General features: G+C 40.7%; 2 protein-coding genes across 7 annotated transcripts; one reads left to right on the top strand and one right to left on the bottom strand.

Moving 5' to 3' along the window:
• Positions 1-203: 203 nt before the first annotated feature.
• On the bottom strand, positions 204-19,235 carry pphln1 (periphilin 1). 5 transcript variants are annotated; one of them, XM_073480583.1, is made up of 12 exons: positions 19,203-19,235; positions 18,533-18,595; positions 18,046-18,110; positions 17,501-17,716; positions 16,443-16,504; positions 15,106-15,222; positions 14,287-14,459; positions 13,737-13,823; positions 12,342-12,377; positions 11,438-11,493; positions 6,495-6,635; positions 380-1,175 (listed from the first exon to the last, which is right to left on the bottom strand). In XM_073480583.1, coding segments are annotated over exons 2-12 (1,227 nt in total). In that variant the 5' UTR covers positions 18,534-18,595; positions 19,203-19,235; the 3' UTR covers positions 380-902. The 5 variants fall into 5 exon arrangements, with proteins under 5 accessions (XP_073336686.1, XP_073336684.1, XP_073336683.1 ...); XM_073480582.1 differs by having other exon boundaries at positions 815-1,175; positions 14,281-14,459; XM_073480585.1 differs by lacking the exon at positions 13,737-13,823 and having other exon boundaries at positions 204-1,175; positions 14,281-14,459.
• Positions 19,236-19,283: 48 nt separating this feature from the next.
• Positions 19,284-21,196, top strand: zcrb1 (zinc finger CCHC-type and RNA binding motif 1). 2 transcript variants are annotated; one of them, XM_073480589.1, is made up of 8 exons: positions 19,317-19,405; positions 19,560-19,662; positions 19,786-19,814; positions 19,982-20,093; positions 20,209-20,316; positions 20,412-20,521; positions 20,610-20,685; positions 20,868-21,196. In XM_073480589.1, exons 2-8 carry the CDS (start codon positions 19,579-19,581, stop codon positions 21,018-21,020), a joined length of 672 nt encoding a protein of 223 aa, XP_073336690.1. In that variant the 5' UTR covers positions 19,317-19,405; positions 19,560-19,578; the 3' UTR covers positions 21,021-21,196. The 2 variants fall into 2 exon arrangements, with proteins under 2 accessions (XP_073336689.1, XP_073336690.1); XM_073480588.1 differs by having other exon boundaries at positions 19,284-19,662.
• Positions 21,197-23,137: the final 1,941 nt, after the last annotated feature.

Raw genomic sequence — 23,137 nt, 5'->3', positions numbered from 1 at the left:
TATGTAACATGCACATCCGAAGAAAAAAGTAAGGTAGTTTGGCATGTAAGGCACGTTTGAACTCTTACTAAAATCTCAGGGAGACATGCAATGACAGCCTAAAATAGAGTTTAACAATGCCAGTGAGATAATTACAGATTAGGTATTCCATGCTTGGGATAATAATAATGTAACTTGTGTTAATAGATCACAATAAAACAAAGTTAATAGAAATCATCTTTACTAGAACCTTCAGATGCATCCCAGATTGTGCAAAGCTTCATCTCAATGTCATCAAAATAATCAAGCTTTGTGCAGGTTTTTTCGTTGGGGCATATTGGATATAAAGTTTGATAAGCAAAATGAGACAACACAATGAAAAAGGAACCCAACTGGCATCTCTGGACAGTACAAATTTATACAAGAATGTAGAACTGTAAATTTAGCAGCACCGGGTCATCCATCTGACTGCTACAAAACATAGTACAAAACAAAACATTGTCCCCATCTGAGTTTTCTTTTGCACAACTCTGATCATGCTGTAGGACTCTATTCTCAACGACATATTTTCATCAAAACCGGTTAAATAATGAAACCCATGCTGACCATTTCCACATTGGTGTAAGACTGGTAGCTTTTTAAATAAAAGATGTGTTTTTTTGCCAACATTTTTTAGGAAAAAAAACGTAATATTTTAAAATCAACAGAAATCTTGAAGGTAAAAACGGTCTGTTCAAAACTAACACTGTTCATCCCTACATACAACGCAACACTGCATCCTTGCCGTGTTGAGCTGCTATTCAGGTTGCTGTGCTGTAGCACCGGTTCAGTCCAGCAATCCAAAATGTATCCCAGAAATCCATCCTGTTAAGCAGTAAGTCCCATAATGCTCAGTCTCACAGAGAGCAGAACAGGCCTATGTGTCAATAAGATGAGCTGTGGTTGACTCCTGTCTTTGAAAGTTTATGACCCGTCAGAGTCGTAGGCGGGGTGGTCGAGTCGCAGACGGACGGTTCTGGCTGCCGGACCGCCTCGTCCAGCTCGCTGATGAAGTGTTTCAGGTCTTCCAGGCAACGTTCACGGATCTCCCCGAGGTTCTCCCTGAGGGGGACCTGTAGCTGCTTCTCCAGGTTGGGGTCTTTAGCTACCAGCATCTTTACCACCATGCCAAATGTCTCACAGTCCTGACGGTACATCTGGAAGTGGATGAGAACATGAGTCAGAAAAGCATAAAGGCCTGAGGTGCACAAATTAAAAAATAAGAAAAGACAACACTTTTCATTCAAAACACTTTCAGGAGGACTGAAGAGAGGAATGTAAGTACATTTACTCAAGTACTGTGCTTCAGTACAATTTTGAGGTACTTGTCCTTTACCTGAGTATTTCAATTTCCTGCTACTTTATACTTCCACAGCATTTTGGAGGCAAATATTTTACATTTTACTCCAACAAAGTAATGTAATTACTTTACTTACAAGTTACTTTGCAGATAACACGAGCATCAGAGCCAAAGTAGCTTAATTTTAAATCACAATTCTTCTCTCTTCTCAATTCTCTTCTACCAAAGTGATATTTTAACACTATATTTTTACTTTTACTCAAGTATTTCATAATTTTGAGTAGATTTTGCAACACTGGCAAAGAGACAACAGGCAGAGGTCAAACCTGATGAGAGAGGCACTCTTAATTGAGGAGATAAAAAGTTGTTTCCTTCCTGCTCTACCTGGCGCCTAGGTGTTAATATTCCAGCATCATTGAGCCTGAGCTGATCATTCTGGTGTTAACACACATCATCTAGTGTCAAAAGATAAACACTTCTCCTCTCAAGTTTAATAAGGGCCCTTTATGTAGGACAGGGTAGCCCAAGAGGCAATAAAACCCCACTTAATGGTGGCTCAGAGGCTCAAAACAGGTGTTGGAGGGACAATGAGGAAGAGGTGCTGGTATCTTGTTGGGGAGCTGCTATTTCACACCGAGCCTCAAATGTCTCATTAAACAATGGAGGGAGCCCAGTGCTGCCATATAAACTGGATGATTCGCAAAATACCAACTCATGGGGGAGGAAGTATCGGTCACCTAAGCTGATCGTAATTTTTTTAAATGTCAGTTTTTGTTTTTCTTCAAAGCTTCAGACATGCTGTGGATGGATTCCCACAAACAAGAAAACTCAACAAATCCTGCACCTCATCCCTTGTTATCCAGAGATCCAGTCTAATAAAAGCAAAAAATGCAATAATAAATATAAATACACATCACACATCAGGACCTTCTCTAACTGGACTTCTCTATAAAAGTCCACACTGACAACCCTCAGGGACACAACTCTCTTATTCTGGGGATGCTGCTCTCTACTCTCCATCTGTCCCTTTTACTAGAGAAGGACATGCATCATGGAAATAGTCTCTCTGTGCGTCCTTTCGTCTTACCCTCCATTCCTCATTCAGTGAATGTGATTCAACCCACTGATGCTGCTACTTATTAACTCGCACATCAGCCCATCACTGTGAGAGTCAGGCCTCCGTGCTGCAGCAAACATTGGCACCTACAATGACGAGGCCTGTGTCGGGATGTGTGTGTTTACACGTGTGCCTGTGTGTAAAATTAGGCCAGGCGAGTGTGAGTTTCAGTCATTCACTGGATACCAACAGTGGCCTCTGTGCTGCGGGGTGTTTTCGAACTCACTGGCTTATTTATAGCTTTCCACTATGTTCCCTCAACAGCGAGGATGGTCAGAGTAGAGGAGAGAGGACACAAATAAAGATCTGCTGTCAAACACAGTTAATATGCTTGCGACAACAGATGGCTGCTTTCCAAAATCTGCATTAAACACTTACATTTCCGCTGTTGCATAAGCCATGTGCTTTATCTGCAAACGGGGATTTAGGGACAGAAATTTATTTTTGGATATTATACAATGCAGAATAAGTAACCGAAATGTTTTCTTAGTTGCTTCCCTCTTGAAATACAACAAAGCAGTGATGAGTTTTCAGTTCCACCTCTTAAGGTGACCTAAATCTAACAATAGGATAATCAATCCACGGGAAATTTAGATATAAACAATTTAAGGAAAGACGTGAAATGAACACACCACCTCCTCAGGGCGTTTCTATACATTCCACGCGTACAACGAAGGATCAAGAGGAAGATGTTACACAACAGCCAGACTATCAAATCTGTACAAGAAGCAACTTTCTCTGCTGTGCTTAATTTAGCATCAATACATTGTCCTTTGAATCTTAATGTCCTGGGGTCTCATTCAACAGCTGATAAAAGATGACTGTGATTTTATTTATCAACCTCTCGGAGGAAGTATCCAATCAAGTGTGCTGACAACAACTTCTCTGAATAGTCGTTCCTAGATAACAATGCGCTGAAAATGTACTTCCTGTATAGGAACGCACTTCCTGAAATCCCTCCCTTGTTATCCAATCAGGAAGGAAAAGGACCAGTTCTCGACTTTGGGGTGGGGTCGCTCCAGAACTGTCTCTGCTTCTGAAAACTTTAAACTTCGGTTTCTATAGCCGGTTAAAACAGGATTAGGAGGAGCGAGCGTGAGAGCCTGCCTGGCTACAGAAAAGACGAGTGAAAGAGTTGGGGCCCGAGTCCAGTTCTGCCATCTTTGTACCTAAAAAAACCCACTGAGGCTGGAACTGTCTGGCTGTCTGTCTTGTAGCCAAATATATTTAGATTCCTCAACAAATGAAATAAAACTCCCTTTGTATCAGAGCCTGGCCTGTGAGGAGTAAAACATAATACCCTTTATAGCCTCTCATGCCTTGTCACTCACTATAACCAGTTAGTCTGTACTGCAGCCAAAGTCAACTTTGACAATGAGAACGGGGCTCAGGTTGAATTTCTGCAGACCAATTTCACTTAGCTACACAAACACACACACTGAGGCGCTGGTATAGCGCTGCCCAGCACGACGTCTGGCCAATGATGGAAAGTTCAGCGTGTGATCTGTGAGAAGTGTAAAGACAGTTGGTGAGCTTGTGAGGGGAGCTACTGGACTGGAGTGTGTTTGTGTCCCTGTGTTTAGAAGAGATGGCTAGACCAGATTGGCAGCAGAAAGCCAAACATCTGGCCAACACTTGTCAGGTTGTTGAACGCAGCCATACTGCAACAGAAGCGCTGCTGCGACTTCGCAGAGCGCATGTGAAAGTGACTTTGTTGTTTCAGACTGAAAGAGCGAGTCCAACTGGAGAGTGTTTTAGCTGTCTGTTCTGGGCACGATGGGAAATGAACACCAGCCACCAGACAAGTGCTTATACATTTTCCAGTTGCCAACCAAACCTATTTTATCCCTAATAATGCTACATTGTGAACAACAAACCCATGTTGGAATCATCTGGAGGACAGCTAGTTAGCTGTTAGCTCTTAGTAGCCAGTGGGCAACATAGTCCTGCAGTGTGTTTGGCTAACAGAGCTAACAGCTAACACCTTGTTTCTTCCATAGCTGGTTGTGCGTTAGTACATATGGATGTGCGCCCCTAGGGTTCAATGCAATGAAATTATTTAATTGCGGATGGATAGAAATGCCACCGCTAACATGAGAGAGGCACATTTTCTGTTTTTTTCATGCATGCAGAGCATTACCCAAACAAAATAAGTGAGGAGGTTAGCCTGCAAGGTGTGTGAAATATTTCATTAGAAAACTTATGAAACACTAATGTTATGCATACACTGCACATGTTACACAGCTGGCATGCAACCAAAGTTAGCTAAATATTCCTTCCTGTGGCACACACCTTAGTCTGAGCATATTCCTGACTGAAAACAAAAAAAAAACTGAACTGCAGTTGAATGTGACAACACAAAATGTTTACTGTAAATACATGTACATGCACTTCAGCCGAGTTAAATGACAACATTTTGAATTCGGGATGGTTAAAACTGGCTTTTGGGTCGGTTCCAAGACAGAAGGGGGAAAAGTTAGTCTGGAGCGCCGGTATAAGGAAAAAACACTGGGCAGAAATGATTTGATTTGATTACTAAACTTCTCTTTCTGACCTGCTTGTGTGCGAAAGAAACAAGGGCCGACTTCACTTACAGTCGTGACTAATCAAGCCAGCCTTTCATGGTGGACAAAGTGAGGACTGCCAAACTACAAACAACCTTCATGCAAGTGATCTGGGCATAACGAAAGCCAAAGACAGGGATGAAAGATTTTGTTTTACCTTTTCCCTTTCTAAATCCTGGAAAGAAAACCTGAAAACTCTTATATCTGGAATGCACCGCTCTCTCTCGTTTTTCATTTTCAACTATTATAAAAAAAAACAAAACCCAAAAGGTTATTCTTCACACGGATCTTGGTGTATCTTGGTACATTCTACTGGAAAATATGAAATAAAACTCACACAATAGAGCTCAAATGAACGCGAGGAGACACAGACGGGGGAGAAAGAGACAGGCTATAAAACAGGCCAGAAGCTGCAGCGTCAGCAACAGTGTTATAACAACCTATAGGCTCTATGGCGCTGCTATATGTGAGAACGCAGCAGTGTGTGTGCTCCGGGGCAGAGCTGGCTCAGGTTTAATGGTCCCAGTAAAGCAGCGGTAGTGCTCACTGGTGCAGGAATGGGCTTCATTAGATAACTGAGCAGAGCTGGAACCTCGAGCCTCGGGTGGTTTCAGCTCCGTTAAGTGGTCGGCCTCCCAATTTATTGTACGCGCAAAACCAATACCGTGTCTGGGGCCGCGCTTGTGTTTCTGCTTTTGTTTATGCGTTCCCGTGGCATGTATATAATCCCAGTGTTTCCAACTCTATGTGTGCATGCCTATACTGTATGTGTACGTGCATATGCAAAGATGAGTCAAACGCTGAAGGAGAGATGTGAGCCATGTGGGATATTAAGCCGGTGCAGGATTTAATGAGCTGCAGTTAGGAGAGAGCCAACAGAAAATGCTGATAAATCTGGCAACTTTGGCAGATAATTACCCATCACTTAAATACTGTTCTGAAAACGATACCTGGCTGGCAATCTGGTGAATTTTAGGATGTACTCACCACTGTGCCTGGTGGACAGGAAAGTTAATTTCCTGCCTTGTTAGGGAAACATAATAGGTGGCTGTTCCAGTAATGCCTATCCAGTAAAATAATCCACATGTGTGAGTCAGAGGAGTCGAGGACACCATATGTACGAGGTTGTTTGCCAGGGTTGCAGCGTGTGTCACGCATGCACCAAGCTGACATTTATAGAAAAGTTTTACAAATTACCAACTTGTAATGAGAGGACTGTAAATGCAGCGACTTTCCAGAGGAGGCAATTGACAGTGACTGACACAAAAATGTTCATTTACAGATAAATGTACCTTTATAAATGCTACGTAAATACAGTAAAGGATTCTTGATACCCTATCGATACAAAATAGTGACATATCCGAAAGCCTAAAGTTGAGAGATTATAAAACCACACAGAGCTTAGGTGTTATTTTTACACTGACCTGTTAAAACGCCTTGAGCAGCTAAATATGAATTTAAGGATGTTAGATTCGGGACGAGGGTGGATAAGTACCTTCTCTATGTCATGAGCTTTGGCGGCGATGGCATGGGCTCGTCGCTCTTGAAAGTTGTCTGCAGACAACTTTTGGCTCTCCTCCACAACTGGGGCCACCAGCGGCTCCTCTCGTTCTCCCTCTGGAGGATGGTTCTCCTCCTAAAAGTAGGGGAAAGAATGGGGTGAGTCGGCGCTCGAAGGAAAAAAAATATCAAAGTCAAAGCGTGAGACAAACGAAAAGTTTTTAAAATCAAGATGGATGCATGGCAAATGACCAGAGACGTGATCTACTACTGCGGTCAAAATGACAGGAATGACACAATGCTCGCAATTACACGATGCAGAGAACAGGAAAAGATGTGAAAAGACGTAGGTCAGCAACTTATAGCCCACAGACAGTCAGCGCAATGCTCTGACCTGACCTACTGACTGTTTAACTTTCCTGTGTATATAAGCATCATCCTTTCATACGCCTCATCAACCTCCTCTTTCCTTTAGCTTCTGCAGTTGAACAGCCAGAGTGTACATTGAGTACATTTCTAGTCAAAGAATCAGGGATTCATTGGAATTACGGCACTAAAACATGAGATGTAACACTGATCTCATTACTTAGCAAACTGTGAATAAAACCTGGCTTCGGCAACAAAACCATGTCTCTATGCAAATTTTGCAAACTGACATTTCAGCTGTTTTTATATCTCGAGAACAGGAATTCTGGCCAGACGAGCCATGATGAGCCTTCTAATGGGTAGACTGGAAACTCCCGTACCCATAAGTATTACTGTGAACGCCAAAAGAAAGAGCAAAGGGGAGAAATGAGGCCAACTTGGATCACCGCTCAATTTCTTTTGCTCATTTCCTGATACTATTAGAGTTTGAAGGCCAGGGAGCAGAACTGCCCAGCCATGACTAAAGTCCACTCATACATTAAGGGAAACAGGCCAGGGACTAAGTCATATTAAATCTCTAGATGACTGAGGGAAGTAATTCCAGGAGATGGTACATCACAGCGCCGAGTGTGGTCTAAAATAAAAAGCACAGCTCATAAAGCATCATCCAATTATTCCTTCTTCCAATTTCTCCCCTGGAGCTATGCTTGGGAGAAACGGTACGCTTGTACATGTATGTGAGATCGCATTTGTCAGTCTTCAGCCTTCTTAGACTCAGTGAGAAAAATAACCCTGTCTTAGTGTTTCACTTCAACTTGCTGGGCACGGCTCAACCTAGAGGGGAGGTTACACCATCAATACAGAGCCTTGGCAGATATGTTTTGTGCAAACTGGATTAAAATCAAATGTCATCCATTGGCAGGTCGGGCAGTCTCTTTTTAATGTCAAGCTGAAAATGAATTTAACAAAAGGGTAATAGAGATTTTTTTTTTCCTCTTAATTTTGTGCTGAGAAAACAGCTCACTTAGTCTGGTGAACAATTAACTGACCTTTAAAGTGAGGAGTGCTGTAGATTCCTAATTACTGCGTTTTTAACAAGTGGTTTGGTGGTGTAGCTCTCTTATTTTCACTGATAACCTGCCAAAGACATCTGGGGAAGGATAAAAGTTTGAGGGACCATTTATAGGGAGATGGCCAGACCACTTTTTGGGCTCAAAAAATGGTCTGGCCCTAAAAAACACAGAGAAAACACTGCATTTATATTGCACTTTTCTAGTCTTAGTGACCACACAGAGCACTTTACAACACGCCGACAACAAGTCAGCATTCACCCATTCACACACACAGTCATGCACTGGTGGCAGAGGCTACCATGCAAGGCGCCACCTGCTCATCAGGTGGTGAGCAATTTGCAAGTTGGGTTCAGTGTCTTGCCCAGGGACACTTTGACATGAAGGCTGCAGGGACCAGGAATCGAACCACCGACCGATCACAAACTGATTATATCCAACCAGGGCCAGGCCAGTTTTTATAGTTAATCTTGTGGTAAACATGAACGTCTGTACCAAATGTCAATTATCCAATAGTTGTTAACATATTTCAGACCATGGATGTAAACCTAATGGTGGTGCTACAGGAGTTTACTAGGAGAAGAATGACTGATATCCCTCCATCCACCTTCCAAATTAGCAACAGGTTTATGAGCTGTGTGATCCTTTGACCACATGTGTTCCTTTGACCTGTTCCCACAACCAAGATCTGAGCAATTATCTTAGTTAGCAAAATGTTATCGTCCTGTGACTGACAGGAATTGGATGCCTTGTGTTGGGATAAAACCTTTGGGTGACCTTTTCAGTTACAGGACATGCTCTCCCACCCTCTCGGCCACGGTGGCCCGCAGCCAGAGCCGGAGGTGCTCTTTAGGTCCCCTCTTTGGTCTCTTGTGTCTGGGATGGCTCCAGAAAGCCTGCGTGTGTGTTTGTTGAATCCCCACAGCAGGCAGCGGCTGGGGCCATAAGTGCAAGCTTTACTGGGGGCACAGCGAAGGGGCCTTTCATCTTGGCCAAGGTTATGGGTTTGTGCCCCCAGAACAGAAAACAACAATGCACCACAGGCTAGATCAAACAGAAAATGCAAGAGTCTGTGTGTGTGTCAATGTGTGTGTGTGGAGGGGTGGGGCACTTTGTACAACTTTCATCACAGCAGTTGATTGGGTGTTGGTGGGTGGTTCTTACAAAGACGCACGTAAGGAGGAGAGGAAAGGACTACTTTTGTGTCTTGTAATTTTGGACATACGAAGCAATGCATGGGTTTACAAAGATATCCAAGTGCCCACCGTGCCAGACAAAAGGACCAACCAGTGAAAATGTAAAAAAAAAACAACAAAAACATGGCAACATAAAAATTACCTCCAGCATGTTCAGAAAAGATCTAAGGGGCTGCTAATGGGATAAATAATAAGACTGCTTGGACAGAAACGCATTAAAAGGTGCAGTTTTATGGGGTTTTTGATCAAAGTGACTTCATGAGAATGTTAGGCTGTTTGCCTTATAATGAAAGAGTCTCTGTCACAGGACAACAGCAAGAACTACACAAGCACTGTAGTTGAGAAACAAGGGTTTAAAGTTTTCAGGCCAGCTAGTAAACCGTGTCCCTTAATTCTACATTGTTTTAGGATGGTGGTTATTTTAACAAAAAATCAATCAAATGTGATTTAAAGGTGGGTTAACATTACCAACTTGCATTCATTTTGCTGGAGTTAAAAGCTGTGACAGAAGTTACTGCTACTCTGCTAGGCTAGCTAGCTGCTAGCTACTGTAACTAGTTTCTCTTTAAGTTGCGTGAAATAAGAAACTGAATTATCAAGTTGTCAGTTCATAAAAATGTATTTTTCAGTAACAGATGAAAAAAATTAATGAGCAAATTTGTTTATAGCTTTAGCTAGGACTAGCCGTGGCGACCTCAGCAGCTACCTTAGCTCTCTTGCTTTAACTGTTGGTTGGCTGTCTCTTGGTTACAGAACGCAATGGTAGCCTCTAGATTACCAAACTAGAGTGTAGTTACCACCGATATATAACATACTGAAAAGTCAGATTCTGGTTTTAACACATTTTTTAAAATCAAATAATGTAGTTAGGCGGCAGAGTTCGGATGTAATGTCTTAGTCTTGCTGAATGACACGTGATAGTCTGTTCCCTAAGGCTCTGTCACATCAGAGTTACAGTATTGTAATTATGTGTTTCTAACTTCCTAGGTGTGATTATTTTTGGGTAACTGAGATTTTTCTGAAAGCTGCAATATATCCACTGGCACTAAACACTGAAGTGTCTGAACAACCAAGAAAACAAGAACGCCTCACACCAGCCAAAGTCTGTTGTTCAGTGTTATTAAACCAAAATGTAAAGCATTTACTGTCATTTTGTCAATTTACAGTATTTACTCACAAGCACAAGACCTTCTACATCTGCCAGGCTGTCACAGGAACCAAGCGCAGTCGGTCATACTCTCCAACAGTTAAAGGAAGCGATTGTTCATTGTAAACGCTCCAAACACATCCCAATGAGCTCCACGGGGACTTCTCCGGGCTTTGCGGCTAAGATCCTATGATAAAGCTATGACTCGGGCTACTGAGTTAGCCTCTTCACTTCTGGGTGGCCGCAGCCAGACGCATTGCGCCTAATCACATCTGATTGTATTTACACTTCTCTGCACAGTTGGAAATGGATGATATCAGCAAAACAAGCTATTATTTTCAAAACAGGTGGTGGAGATCTACATCCAATACCTACTCAAAACAGTCAAAGTATTTTTTAAGAACACGAGCGCCTTGAGGGAGGACAGCTCGTATTCTCGGCGACACCTGAGCCCTTTTCCCTTCAGCGTTACGAGTTCTTGTGATTGAAGTCTGCTTACAGCACAGGTAAACAAAGCGCAGGCCCGATGGCTTTTATGCTCTGCGTGAGGGCCACTTTAAAACCCATTAACATACTTCAATGGGACTAAACACTTATTAAAAAGGATGGAATTTAAGAAGTTCCAGATGTGTCCGGCTGTACAGTGACAAAGTCCACCATATATAATGAACAGAACGGCCCACAGTACATCGTGGACTGAACTGCTTGATTTATAATGTCAAGACAAAAGCTTATATTGATGAAACAAAGCGAGGGCTTGTGTTATGTTCCTGTTCAGTCAAGTAAACGTAAAGTAAAATTTAAGCACAAAGAACATCAATATTTTTAGGATTTTCATTATTATGTATAATATATATAATTTTTCACACCTAAACAAGCTAAATAAACAAACTGACCTTAAAAAGGACAACACAATTTCATTCCGATTAATTTTGTTTTATATATGGCGGACCCTGCCACCTTTCTAGCTTCAAACAGTGCTCTGGGGACCTTATTTTCCTCTGAGAACAGCTTGTTTATTCAGTTATCAAAAAGATTAATATTTCTATTATTGAGTTTGTATTATTTCCTCATTAGTGTTGCAAATTTTTAAATTCTGAGTTTGAATTTCTTCTCCAAAACTACATAGTATTTCACCTTTAACTCAACTTATGCTCACCTTATTTGAAGTTGCGCTGTGTGGGGAGCCTTCTCTCGACAGGCCAGGAATTTTGTCTGAAGGATTAAGAAACAGACAAAAAAGAGTTTGTCATCATGTGATTTGAGTGAGGAGCAAAATAACAGGATTTGGAATAAGTCAATGATAAACAAAAGAAAGGAGGAAAGCAGCGGGAAGCAGAAATCCAATGGAAAAAGGACAATTAGTATGTCTGGAAAGTGAGTGAGTCTGTTTATGGTAATCAGCGTTCTGTAAAGGTGTTGACGGTGCCGAGGCTAGAACAGCTGGAACAATCAAGAAACAGATGTTTTACGGTCCTACAGCGGGTGGATTCACTGTAAAGTACATTTCTCTCTTGTACAACCAGACAGACACCATCTCCTCTCTCACTTTCTATTTGCTCTTCTACCAACTTCCCTCAAGCATCCGAGACTCTGCAGACACGTCTACCACCAAACATGAACTCCAAGAACCTCGCTATGAAACAAAAACACCCCGATGTGGAAGCTTCAGGAATATCCATCAGACATCCTATACCCTTTCCTCGTCCTTCCACACACGACCTGGTGGCATCTTTATGAGGCCTGACAAAGTGGCAGATGGAGCGGGGAGGACGACTGGCTGCGGGACACATTAGAAACGCTCTCTGTCTCTCTCGGGTTACCCAGACTGGGAATAGGTTAAGTTTAACGATTGTAACCTTTGTATGTTTCCGAAACAAATCCTCTGCATGTCATCTCGTCTCGCTTTCAGTAATTTGGATTGAAAATCAATTGAAAGATGGTAATAACATGTACTGTGTCATGTAGGAGCAGTGCTTAAATTGTCTGATTAAACACTGCCAAACTGTTTTTGATGCAACGGTTCCCTCCTGTCTACAACAACTCAACTGATCTGTACTTACCAGTCATCTTGATCTGCGAAAAAGTCTCTTCATAACCTGTAGGAAGACCAAACCGTAAGGTCACTGGCTGAGCACATCATAACTTGGCCTTCTTATCTTACAGTAATCTAGCGAGCACACTCACTCCCCTGATGCTTCACTAAAAATATGAGTAATAATGTTGAGCTCTGCTTCAATCAGGTTACAATCATGCATTTCAAATTACCAAACATTTTTGGCCATATCAGCATGATTAGCCCCATTTTGGAGGTCTGTTAAGCTCATTTTGTGAGTAAGGAGCACAATCAAGATGGAGTTTTAAAAGGAAACGTAACCAGCACTGATGGAGCAGACCTAAATAACACTGGATTACTTGAGGAAACGGGGAGTTTGGGAGGTCTACAAACTTACAAACAACATGCAGTAAACAAGGAGATACTTTAGCACTTTTTAATAGTCCGCTTAATTCAAGATTTATTGTTAAATAACTGGGAAACTGGTGTTGGGTCCACTGTCAGCAAGGTCAATAAAAACATTTAATTTCATCTGACAGGCATTAAAGGTGCAGTATGCAACTTTTTTTGGTCCTATAAACAGAGACAGAGGTCTTAATCATGAGTCTGCAACATGAGTTTTAAATCTACTTTAAGCCACTTTTACATTAGAGCAAAAAGGGCATGTATTTCAAACAGTTACTGAAAAAGCAGCATTGTGCACCTTTAAAATAGCTAGTTAGCAATTTTGCTACATGTCCACGCTTGCCTATAAGCTTTGATAAAGGCTGTTCCTACACATTGTAACAGTTATTATTCCCTGAGCAGACAAACTGAACTGCAAAGTAGTTTTTGTTTAGTGCGAGTCATGTCTGGTCTGAATTGATAATAACATGGGACAACATAAGAGGACCAATCTTACTTGGTGAGGAGATTAATTTACAGTAAATCTTCATATATTGCTCCACACCTGCCCCCTAAATTTAATTAATTCAAAGATGTGTGTGTCGGAACAATGTAAAGTGCTAATGTACCTCCACAACAGTTAGTAGAGATGGTTTCTATAAAAAGGTAAAGGAAAGTAAAAGGAACCACTAGCTACCGGCTAAGAAACAAAATGTATGATCTATCTTACTTCAGACATGGGTGACAGAAGTTCATTGTGGTTGAAATTCATTAGGGTCTGTTTTTTTAATTGTATTCTATAGATTACACTGCATACGCTTCATTATATCCTATAGGTTTAAACTTGAAATCATTCTGTCCTGTCCTTGCATCCTTCTCCAGACATCTCTGAGGACGCAACAATATTTCCCTCTCACATTTTCTGACATGACAAGGATGCAAGGAGACGTGCGAAGAACAACGTATCAGCCCACTGTCACCCAAGTCCGAGCTCGTTCGCATGGCTCAATGTACAGACCCAAAGTATCATGTCCACTCTGTTGGGAAAAGAGCGGCGCCCAGGCGTGCTCAGCGACACCTGCGTGACCTTCTGGACCGTCTGCACCTGAAAAGCCAGTCAGCCAGATTATCAGTCATGGAAGAGACAGTGAGATAAAAGAGGAACATGAAGAGGATTTGTCCTGGACAAAGGCCTAACTGATCTTTTCCCAATCGTTTTGTTTATTTTTGTATGCAGGGCTGATTTTCAAATGATGTTTTACTCAGTGAGTGCACGTCCTTTTTTATGAGTTCTTGGCACTAAATGAGTCATGACTAACACTTTAACTGTAGGCAGTGACTATAAATGGTCTGCTTCATTTTGGAAGTGTTGCTGGTTGTATATGAGCAGGTTCTATCAGCTTATACTGCAGTTTTATCCATTTGTACATTTTAAGATCGACTCCGACTACAAATCTTATATTCCTAGTATAAAAATTCTGTGTGAGCAATGATGCTCACAAAAGGGTTTCACAGGAGCTCCTTACTGCATCAGGGGAGTGCTAACTCTAAGTTCTACATACTCTTGCCTTGCTGTGAGGGAAACGGCAGGCTCTTGGCTCTGTCTGGTGAGTAGCCCCTGCTGCTGACGCTGGAGCCGGAGCGACTGTGGGGGGAGCGGGCCACCTCGCGGCGCACAGGGGAGCGTTCTCTGAGAGGAGGGAACGGGGCTGCCTTTCTCCTGTAGTGGTCTCTGTCCTCCCTGGAAAATCAGAGGAGAGTGTGTGGGCTGTCGGTACTTTAATGGTCCGAACATCCAAAGGTTTGTGTGAATGACACATTAGCTCCTTTTCCTCATCTGACAAAAAGGTCTCGAGTTATAATATCTGCCACAGCTGCTTCAGAAAATTTAAAACACAAGTACTTCAGCCATTCCTGGTTTTGTGCAAACGTGGCTCAACGCTGCCATCTAGCAACACATAACTGTGAATACTCTGTGTAAAAACTTGAAGTATGCTACAGCTACAGTGATGCTCAGCCAGAATTACAATTTCGATAAAGAGTGTGAGAGAGAGATGACAGACAATAAGCAAAAGATTAAACAGGGAGAGTTACACATTAAAACAGCAAATTGTAGATGTGCTAGACAGACAAAAAACAGACATCTAAATGTTGACATGAACATGGTTTCAATCTGGAAACAAACTAATCAAATCTAATACTACACTTGAACGTGCATAAAAAAACACTGATGGAAACACTGCTATGAGCCAAAAATATATGTAGGTTGTCATTCTGACCAAATACACTTCATACGCACTGGTGGCTGTAGTTGAAATGAAGGTTGAATGAAAAGTTGAATGAAAGCACATGATTAATTATGTGATTAATTATGTATTCAGGCGTACCCTCTGTCCAGGTTAAGGATGGCTTGTACTAGTGTGTCCTCCCCGCTCTCTGGGAGTGATCTGGGTGCTGGGTAGATGCCCTGGTTTCGCACGCTATGAGGAGGTGGTGCACGGGCGCTGAGGGGATAAAAAACACATAAATATGTGATCAGTTACAGATAACTACTGTACAGAAACACACTGCATGACATGGGAGGAAGTTTCATTTGGTCAATTTATATTTAGGGCCGGGTAGCATTAAAAGAATTTCGTAGTTCATCCAATGAGTATAATTTGTCTCACTTTCTTTCCTGATTTTGCAACTGAAAACAACAGTGCAGTTTATAAGATTCAAGAGATTTAAGCAGAAATCATGGAACTCTTCACATGACATTGAAGTACAACAAAGATGGCAGAGCATCTGGTGTCGTGCTGATTTGTGTCATCTTATTTTACCTTTGTTGTTTTATCCAGCTAAGGAAACCTCCATCGACAGCAAAAACAGATGAATCATTTTGGCACCATCAAACAGCACAGATGCGACTTGAAAGCCTGATCATCAGCATTTTGCATCGTCAAATGCACCAGTTTTAGTGTTTTAATTAACTTAATTCTTTAGAAAACAAGGGATTTTAACTTTGAGGTGTTACAAATATGCAAAATGACGCTCTTCTTCAAAATCATAGCGACTAAATTACTTGAAAACATGAATAGGCAACATCTGAATTCATCTTAATCAATATTTTTGACCTTTTTATATAATTGAATGTTTATTTTATATAGTTTTAAGCTAAGATTTTTGAGATGATAAACGTTACAAGTGAGTAAATGCGTTTGCTATCTGTTGTCAGTTTGCTTTAATTTTCCCCATTAACTATAACGTACAGTATGTTTACTGAAATGACTGAGTGGGACCACAGCCAAGGACTCTGAATGAATATCATAAACCTGTCAACTAAAATCTGGAGCCTCAATTTTTGCAACCCAATCTGTGGCCTAAATACAGACACTGTTCAGCTAAGACTGAGGAGTCATCTAACCTATTACAGTGTGGAGCCAGGTGAGCGCAGGGAGAAATATGGCCAATATGGGTCAGAGCAGACCATGATTCATGATTGCTGCTATTTAAACAAACATTTCAAAGACATACTGAAAACGGAGGCCTGCCCCTGCAGAAACCCACACAGAGGACTTGTTCACAGCACAAGCACATGGAAAAAGACTGTCCCCTGCTGTCCAGAATGATAAGATCCAATTTTAATAAGTGATGTTAGGTATGAAGTACGACTTGGTAGTAAAGATTCATTATTTGGTGGAGGAAAATGTACCCCCTTTAAAACAAACAGAAAGAAGTTTACCCAAACTCCAAAGGCCGTCCTGTGTGTGGGTCTTCCCTGGGTCCTCTGTAAGGATAGTCCTCCTATGGAAAACAGAAAGTGACACATTCTTCTTCATACAGTGTGATCATGACCTAAAATAATAAAAAGTTTTCAAAATCAAACAAAACAAAATCCAAGTAGCAACTGATGTGCACACCATAATAAACAGCTAAAATGTAGTACACATTGTGTGGCTTGAAAATATTTCACCCTGAAAGTTCAACTATAGCGCCCCCAGCTGGCCAGTTATTAGTGTGCACATTAAACCAACAATATTCTTATTCAGATCTTACTCATCGTATTCACTTTCCTTTAAAGTTTATAAATCAAAATGTCTGTGTAAATTGATATATGCAGTCAGTTGGTCTAAAATATAATGAAAATAATTTTAAAATAATACTTAGAAACCTATTAATAATAATAAAACAATAAAAATAATGACAAAAATACTTAACAAAATGATTTAACAATTACTTTGCTGCTCATATTTCTGACTTTCAAAACTTTTTGCCCAACATTCACATCTGATTGAATTGAACATCTTATTTGCAACTCTATGTGCTTCTATATTTTTTAATGAATACTGTTTGTTCAACATTAACTTGAATCTATTTATTGTTTGTTTGACTTTTTCTCCAGAGTCTTTGCAAGTTCACAATATATTTTTGTTTTGATTTCTGCTTCAGAATGTTTTACTCCATAAACTTTTATCCAACGTGTTCATTAGGGCTGCAACTAATGATTATTTTCATTATCAATAAATCTGCCGATTATTTTCACGATTTATCAATTAATCGCTTCCTCAATTCAATTATTAAAAAGTGGTGAAAAAGTCTCATCGCAATTTTTGCCACTTTTGTTGAATCAACAGTCCAAAACCCAAACACTTGTCATTACCCATCATAAATGACAAATTCTTTCATTGAAGAATCTGGAACCAGCAGATGTTTGAACTTTTTGCTTGAAAAATGACTGAAACAATTACTCGATTATCAAAATATTGGGCAATTCATTTTCTATTACATCTATGCACTCACCCTCCTTGAAGGTGGACCAGCTCTGCGTTCAGCGGGGAAATGGAGACTGTCGCTATGGTAGCCCCTCTGGTCTTCATGATAATTTCGTGGGCCTCCTCCATTCGGAAAAAAGCGCGGACCTCCTTCGTATTCGTACCCGCCGCGGCCGTAGTCGTCCTCTGGCCTGCCAAAGGGGCCTCTCCTCTCCGGTGCTCCAGCTCCCCGTGGGTACGGACCCTATACATGTGCACATTGTATGATTGTACATTTCAGTTACACGTTTTTTGTTTGTTTTTTAAAAAACAGTTGCAGATTTTATTTCAACAACTTCTGCTTGATATCTGTCTGCTCAAGTGACTCATGACTTAGGAAACATGTTAGCTAAAGACTTCTGGACCTGATGTGGAAATAAATCTCTGGGTGGGAGCGATATCGTTTAGATATAGAAGACTACTAAGTTTTCCTGCTTATGTTTATGTCTGCATACCTATGACTGTGATAAAACAAGGTCTAAAGTGACATGACATGAAGAAATTAAACTGTGAAATCACTTCACATACACTCACCGGTCTCTCTGTTATAAAGCGTTCATCATACATCTCTCGTATACTCCTGTCTCTCCTGTACGTCACTGCGAAAGGCAAAGAGCAAAAGATACATGTGTTTGCACAAGGGTGGTTCCACAAAATAAATACTGAAAACTAGTTTCTGTATTTCTTAGTAGTGTCAACTGTAGTCTACATCTATTTTGATGACAACTGTGAGACTGGAAAGGTTTGTGTTTGTCTATTTATGTGAAAGCATTTTGGGTTTTTTTCCTTAGAAAAACACCTGGCTGCAACACCAAGACTGCTCTTGCAAAAACACTGTTAACGATATACAAAATGCTTTGAATACTGTCCCAATTTTTGCATGCCCTACTTGAGAAATGTCGTGATCTTAATCTTTATTTTCAGATCAGTTTAAGCAGTAGGAGCAGTTCTCTTGTTTGGTGTAAAACAACGTGTTGATGAATGAATGTAATGCACAGAAAAGTGTTAGGTAATAACTTACTTTTGGACACAGGAACTTCTGTAAATCAGTGTGATGTTGTGAAAACAAGAACTTCACCGCAATCTGTAAAAAGATATTAAGACAGATACAGAGTTAAGACACTTGGATTATATTTTCAAGCGACTGTTTTGATCTTAATCAAGCCCATGAAAGACAACAAACAAGACAGATCTTTTGTAAGCTATATGGAAAATTAAAAAACAACAACTCTATTTTGCCAGAAGTGCGACACAGTGTGAAATAAGATAAGATAGAGCACTTTGTGATGTAATCTAACAACATGAGCCGGCTGATGTTGCCCTGCAGAATAGACTGACACACAATCGGGTGCCCATTTCAACATAGCACAAGCTTGACAGCACCCGTCCGACAACCACCTACCCGGTAGGTTACAAAAACCAAATCAACATTTTCTCTATCGGTTAATTTACTAACTGCTGCAGGTCCATGTAGAACGGACAGCTAGCGTTGCTAATTAGCTAGCCCCCATATATGCTGCAAACACCCGCACGTTTTATTTCATCTAAGGGCCAGTTAACTCATCGATACTGACACACAAAAATGATAAATAAATATCTACGGCGAAATATGGCACCTTATACATGAAGGTGTGCCAAATAACCCGCGGTAAAGGCAATTTATTCCACACAAGTTAGCAAAACAGGCTCACCTTCGTCTATCGTTTAGATAGCCTAGCCTTTCCGTTAGCTACATGTACAAAGGTTGTATTATTGGACGAGGAGTGCGCTACGTCATCAAGCTGCGACGCACGGCTATGGCGTTTGTTGCTGTTTGCTAGCTGCTTGCAAATACACACATTTCTGCAATTTCTAGACAAATTTAGATATTATTCAAACGTTGGAGGCTGTGTTGGTAAGTCATCTGGTGCTTAAAGTAACGTTAAAGTGTATAAAGCTACCGCTACATTAACTACTTAGCCGAGTGGACTTACCAAGCTAGCAAAGCAGCTAGCTATGCATTAGACATAGCTTATGATCATTTGGCTATCTGAGTTTGTTTTTTATAGTTTGTCGGATGCGTTCAGTATGAGCGGAGGTTTGGCACCGAGCAAAAGCACTGTTTATGTGTCGAACCTGCCATTCTCTCTTACCAACAATGACCTACACAAGGTAAGTTAGCCCTTTTAGTCACTTATGGAAGTGTTTATCAGTGTCATGGCAAAATAGTTCCACTCTGGTCTCCAAATGTAAGCAACTTCCTTAATGAAACCAAACGCTTTTTTCCCATTTCAGCTATTCACCAAATATGGAAAAGTTGTAAAGTAAGTGAGGTTCTGTCATCAACTTTTTAAATATATGTTATACAGCAATGTGTAACCACATGAGGAACACATAACCCACAACAACCAGTGAAAGGCTCTGTAGTAATGTAGTAGTTTTTAGTTTTAACATGGGTTTTAAATATGTAATAATAATTGTCTTATTCCAGGGTTACAATCGTTAAAGATAAAGACACCCGCCAGAGTAAAGGAGTGGCGTTTGTTCTCTTCCTGGACAGAGATTCGGCTCATAACTGTGTCAGAGCTGTGAACAACAAGCAGGTGAGTCTGTGTCGCATTCAGTTCATTAGTCTTCACATAAGCTGCAGTCTGCTTGTCAATGTTTCTTAGAACGGATGTTCACTTGTCGGACTTTAAGATTGTGTTTGTATCCCAGTTGTTTGGCAGGACACTGAAGGCGAGCATTGCCGTCGACAACGGGCGAGCGACTGAGTTTATAAGGAGACGGAACTACGTAGACAAAACTAAATGCTACGAATGTGGGGTCAGTGCATATTCAACATTTTTTTTGTCCTGTGATATTGTCAAATTTTATTTTAAATTGTGAGCATAATCTTTTTTTTTTTTTTTACATTACAGGACACAGGTCATCTGAGCTACGCATGCCCCAAAAACATGCTGGGTGAGAGAGAACCTCCGAAGAAGAAGGAAAAGAAAAAGAAGAAGAAGGATCAACAACCTGAGCATGTGTAAGTATTTTGTAGCTGAATAGCTGTTGTGAGATATTGTATAGTACACTGTGCCGTTTTTGTAATTTATGCGTCTTTTCCCTTATAGTGAAGAAGAAGAAGAAAGTGAAGACGAGGGAGAGGACCCAGCCTTAGATAGTCTGAGCCAAGCTATTGCTTTTCAGGTAAGTGTGCAGGTACAGAAAACTAAATAGTCAGCGTCCTAAACATCACCTGCAACGTCCTTACTCAAACGCAACATACACACTGCCTCAAAAAAAGATGGGAGCAAGGAGGTAATATGAGGTAAAACTGAGGTTATGGGAACTGGAAAGTTGAATATGTGCAAACTTTTGTGTCCCTGCAGGCGGCCCGTATTGAGGAAGAGGAGGAGACGCGGAGGAAGCAGAGGCTTTTGTCTCAAGAAGAGGGTGCTCACGCTTCAACATCCTCAGACTCTAAGAAACCAAGGATCAAAAAGAGCGCATACTTCAGTGACGAGGAGGAGCTCAGTGACTAAAGACACAGTTTGGACATTTGTCAAAATATTGTTTTATTTTTGTAAGTTGGATGATTTTCTCCTTGTACATAGAACTGAGACCTTTTTTTTTATGGTGATAGAAACACTTGGTTGATTGCTTGACTGTATTTATACGTGTTTTTCTGTTTCAGTCAATAAAACCTTCGTAACGACAAGCCAAATTAGTTGCTGGTTGATCCACTATTAACTGCAGAATCAGATAAAGAATGCTGAAGAAAAAAGGTTATTTACTGTAAGAAAAGTTAACAGAACTGAACTGGGCTTTTACAAATGCATGTAAGGTGTTGCTTGTCTAGCTAAATAACCGGCAATGATGAAAGAAGTATTGAGATCCTTTACTTAAATAAAAGAACAAATACTACAGTATAAAAACAGCAGTGTTTTATAAAGTATCCAAAAATTAAATTTTAAAAGGTGGCAGGGTCCGCCACATATAAACAAAGTAAAACAGTATGAAATTGTGTTGACCTTTAAGGTCAGTTTGTTTATTCAGTCATGAAAACAAAGAGTTAATGAAGATCTTTCTCTTCTGAATAAAATGTCTTCCCCAAAACTACACAGTGCACCTTTAATCTGATTGCTAATGAAATCAATTCATTTAAAAAAATTCATGCTTTAGCTTTGATGCAGCATGCAGAGTTACTAGTAACTAAAGTCTTAAAAATAAATGTGTTGGAGTAAAATTACAAAACGTGCCTTCAAACTGTAGTGGAGTACAAGTACCTCAAAATTGTACTACAGTACTACTTGAGTAAATGTACTTAGTCAGGTTCCATTATGGAAAATACAAGTAGTCTAAAAGCCCTGCAGTGAAAACCGGAAGTTAAAGTATGTACAGTGAGTACAATCAGTTAAAAGTGTTTGAATTCTTATTATTTCTCTATAAAAACGATAAAAGAAATAATAAAATTGTCTCTTTATTTGACAGTGAACAGAACAACCAGGGCTTTGCCTCTTCTCTGGCCACTTGATACATTACTGAAAAGGATTAAGCGATTATCACAAGTGAATGAGCAGTTCTGAGCCCCTCGCTGTGAGACACAGTGTGAATCCTAAATATTGCAGCAGCTAAAATGCAGCAGTCGGGGTTCCCCTGCGGTAAAATCCCGTCGTCGGGAGATAAAGGAGAATCCATTTGGTTGCCCTTGATATGAAAACGTTTTGGGGACAGTCCCAGCCCTGGAAAAGCAGCGTGTTAAATGGAAAGTCACGGTACGGTGGTTCGCTTGGAAATGTGCTTTTATCGATGCCCGCTTGCGTCAGCACGCAGATAAAGCGAGGGATTCCCCGCATGTTTTCTGTTTTATGCGCGTGTTGTCTGTCACTGCTGCGGCATCTCTGCGGGTCTGACACGGTTCAGATGCAGGGATGTGAGAGGATCCCCGGTGCTGTGAGCCGAGCAGCCGCGTTAACACATTTATTACCGGAGACGCAACATTAGCGAGGGCTTTTGTTGCGTTCAGGCGCTGTCGGAAATGATAACGCCGTGAGATGAAGATGTAGCTGCTGTGTAGAAAGCGCTTGTCTCTTACGTGTGACGAGTTTCAGATCATAAAAGTATTATTTATGGCGTCATAAGACACAAAACAAGCCGGAATGGTCAATGTTTTGATAATCTTAGCAAATTTTCTGTATGCATACATGTATAAAAAGAAAACCCCACCCATCTTCACGTGTTATTAGAAATGAATTGATTAAAGTACAAACGTATACATCTCTTTGTATTACTAGAAAGTGACAGCACCAATATAATGCCTTGATCTATTTTTTCCCCCTATTATTGTCTCTGTTAATGTTTTATGTCCTTTTTAATGTGCTCAGAAGTGTCTGTTCACTCTGGAATGTTGTCATTGTATTTAATGTGGCCTTACAGTGTGTACATTTGAATTTTGTATATAAAGTTTTTAAAAAATATGCGTTAATTGTATATCAATTAGATTTATGGTTTTATAGTCCTTTCTTTTTTTGGCATAAGCTGCTCTGTGTTTGTATTCAAAGTGAATCGAGCAGGTGACAGTGACATTTAAATCAAAGACAGCATGAGAAGGCGTTTCTCTGAGTCATTTCCTGATTCAAAATGGAAATTAGTGACATTA

Source organism: Pagrus major, chromosome 14, assembly GCF_040436345.1.
Source record: "Pagrus major chromosome 14, Pma_NU_1.0".
Lineage (NCBI taxonomy): Eukaryota > Metazoa > Chordata > Actinopteri > Spariformes > Sparidae > Pagrus > Pagrus major.
Note: the sequence above shows the minus strand (reverse complement) of the source record. Positions and strands in the feature narration are given on the sequence as shown.

Bases quoted from the DNA above. Each gene is read 5' to 3' on its own strand.
- zcrb1 (XM_073480588.1), top strand. From the start codon at position 19,525: ATGATCATTTGGCTATCTGAGTTTGTTTTTTATAGTTTGTCGGATGCG. The intron at 19,815-19,981 runs GTAAGTGAGGTT...GTCTTATTCCAG, and splicing joins AAATATGGAAAAGTTGTAAA to GGTTACAATCGTTAAAGATA. The intron at 20,686-20,867 runs GTAAGTGTGCAG...GTGTCCCTGCAG, and splicing joins GCCAAGCTATTGCTTTTCAG to GCGGCCCGTATTGAGGAAGA.
- pphln1 (XM_073480582.1), bottom strand. The intron at 16,505-17,500 runs GTGAGTGCATAG...TGTTTTCCATAG, and splicing joins CTGGTCCACCTTCAAGGAGG to GAGGACTATCCTTACAGAGG. The intron at 12,378-13,736 runs GTCTGTACATTG...GTCTTCCTACAG, and splicing joins GAGTGGACATGATACTTTGG to GTTATGAAGAGACTTTTTCG.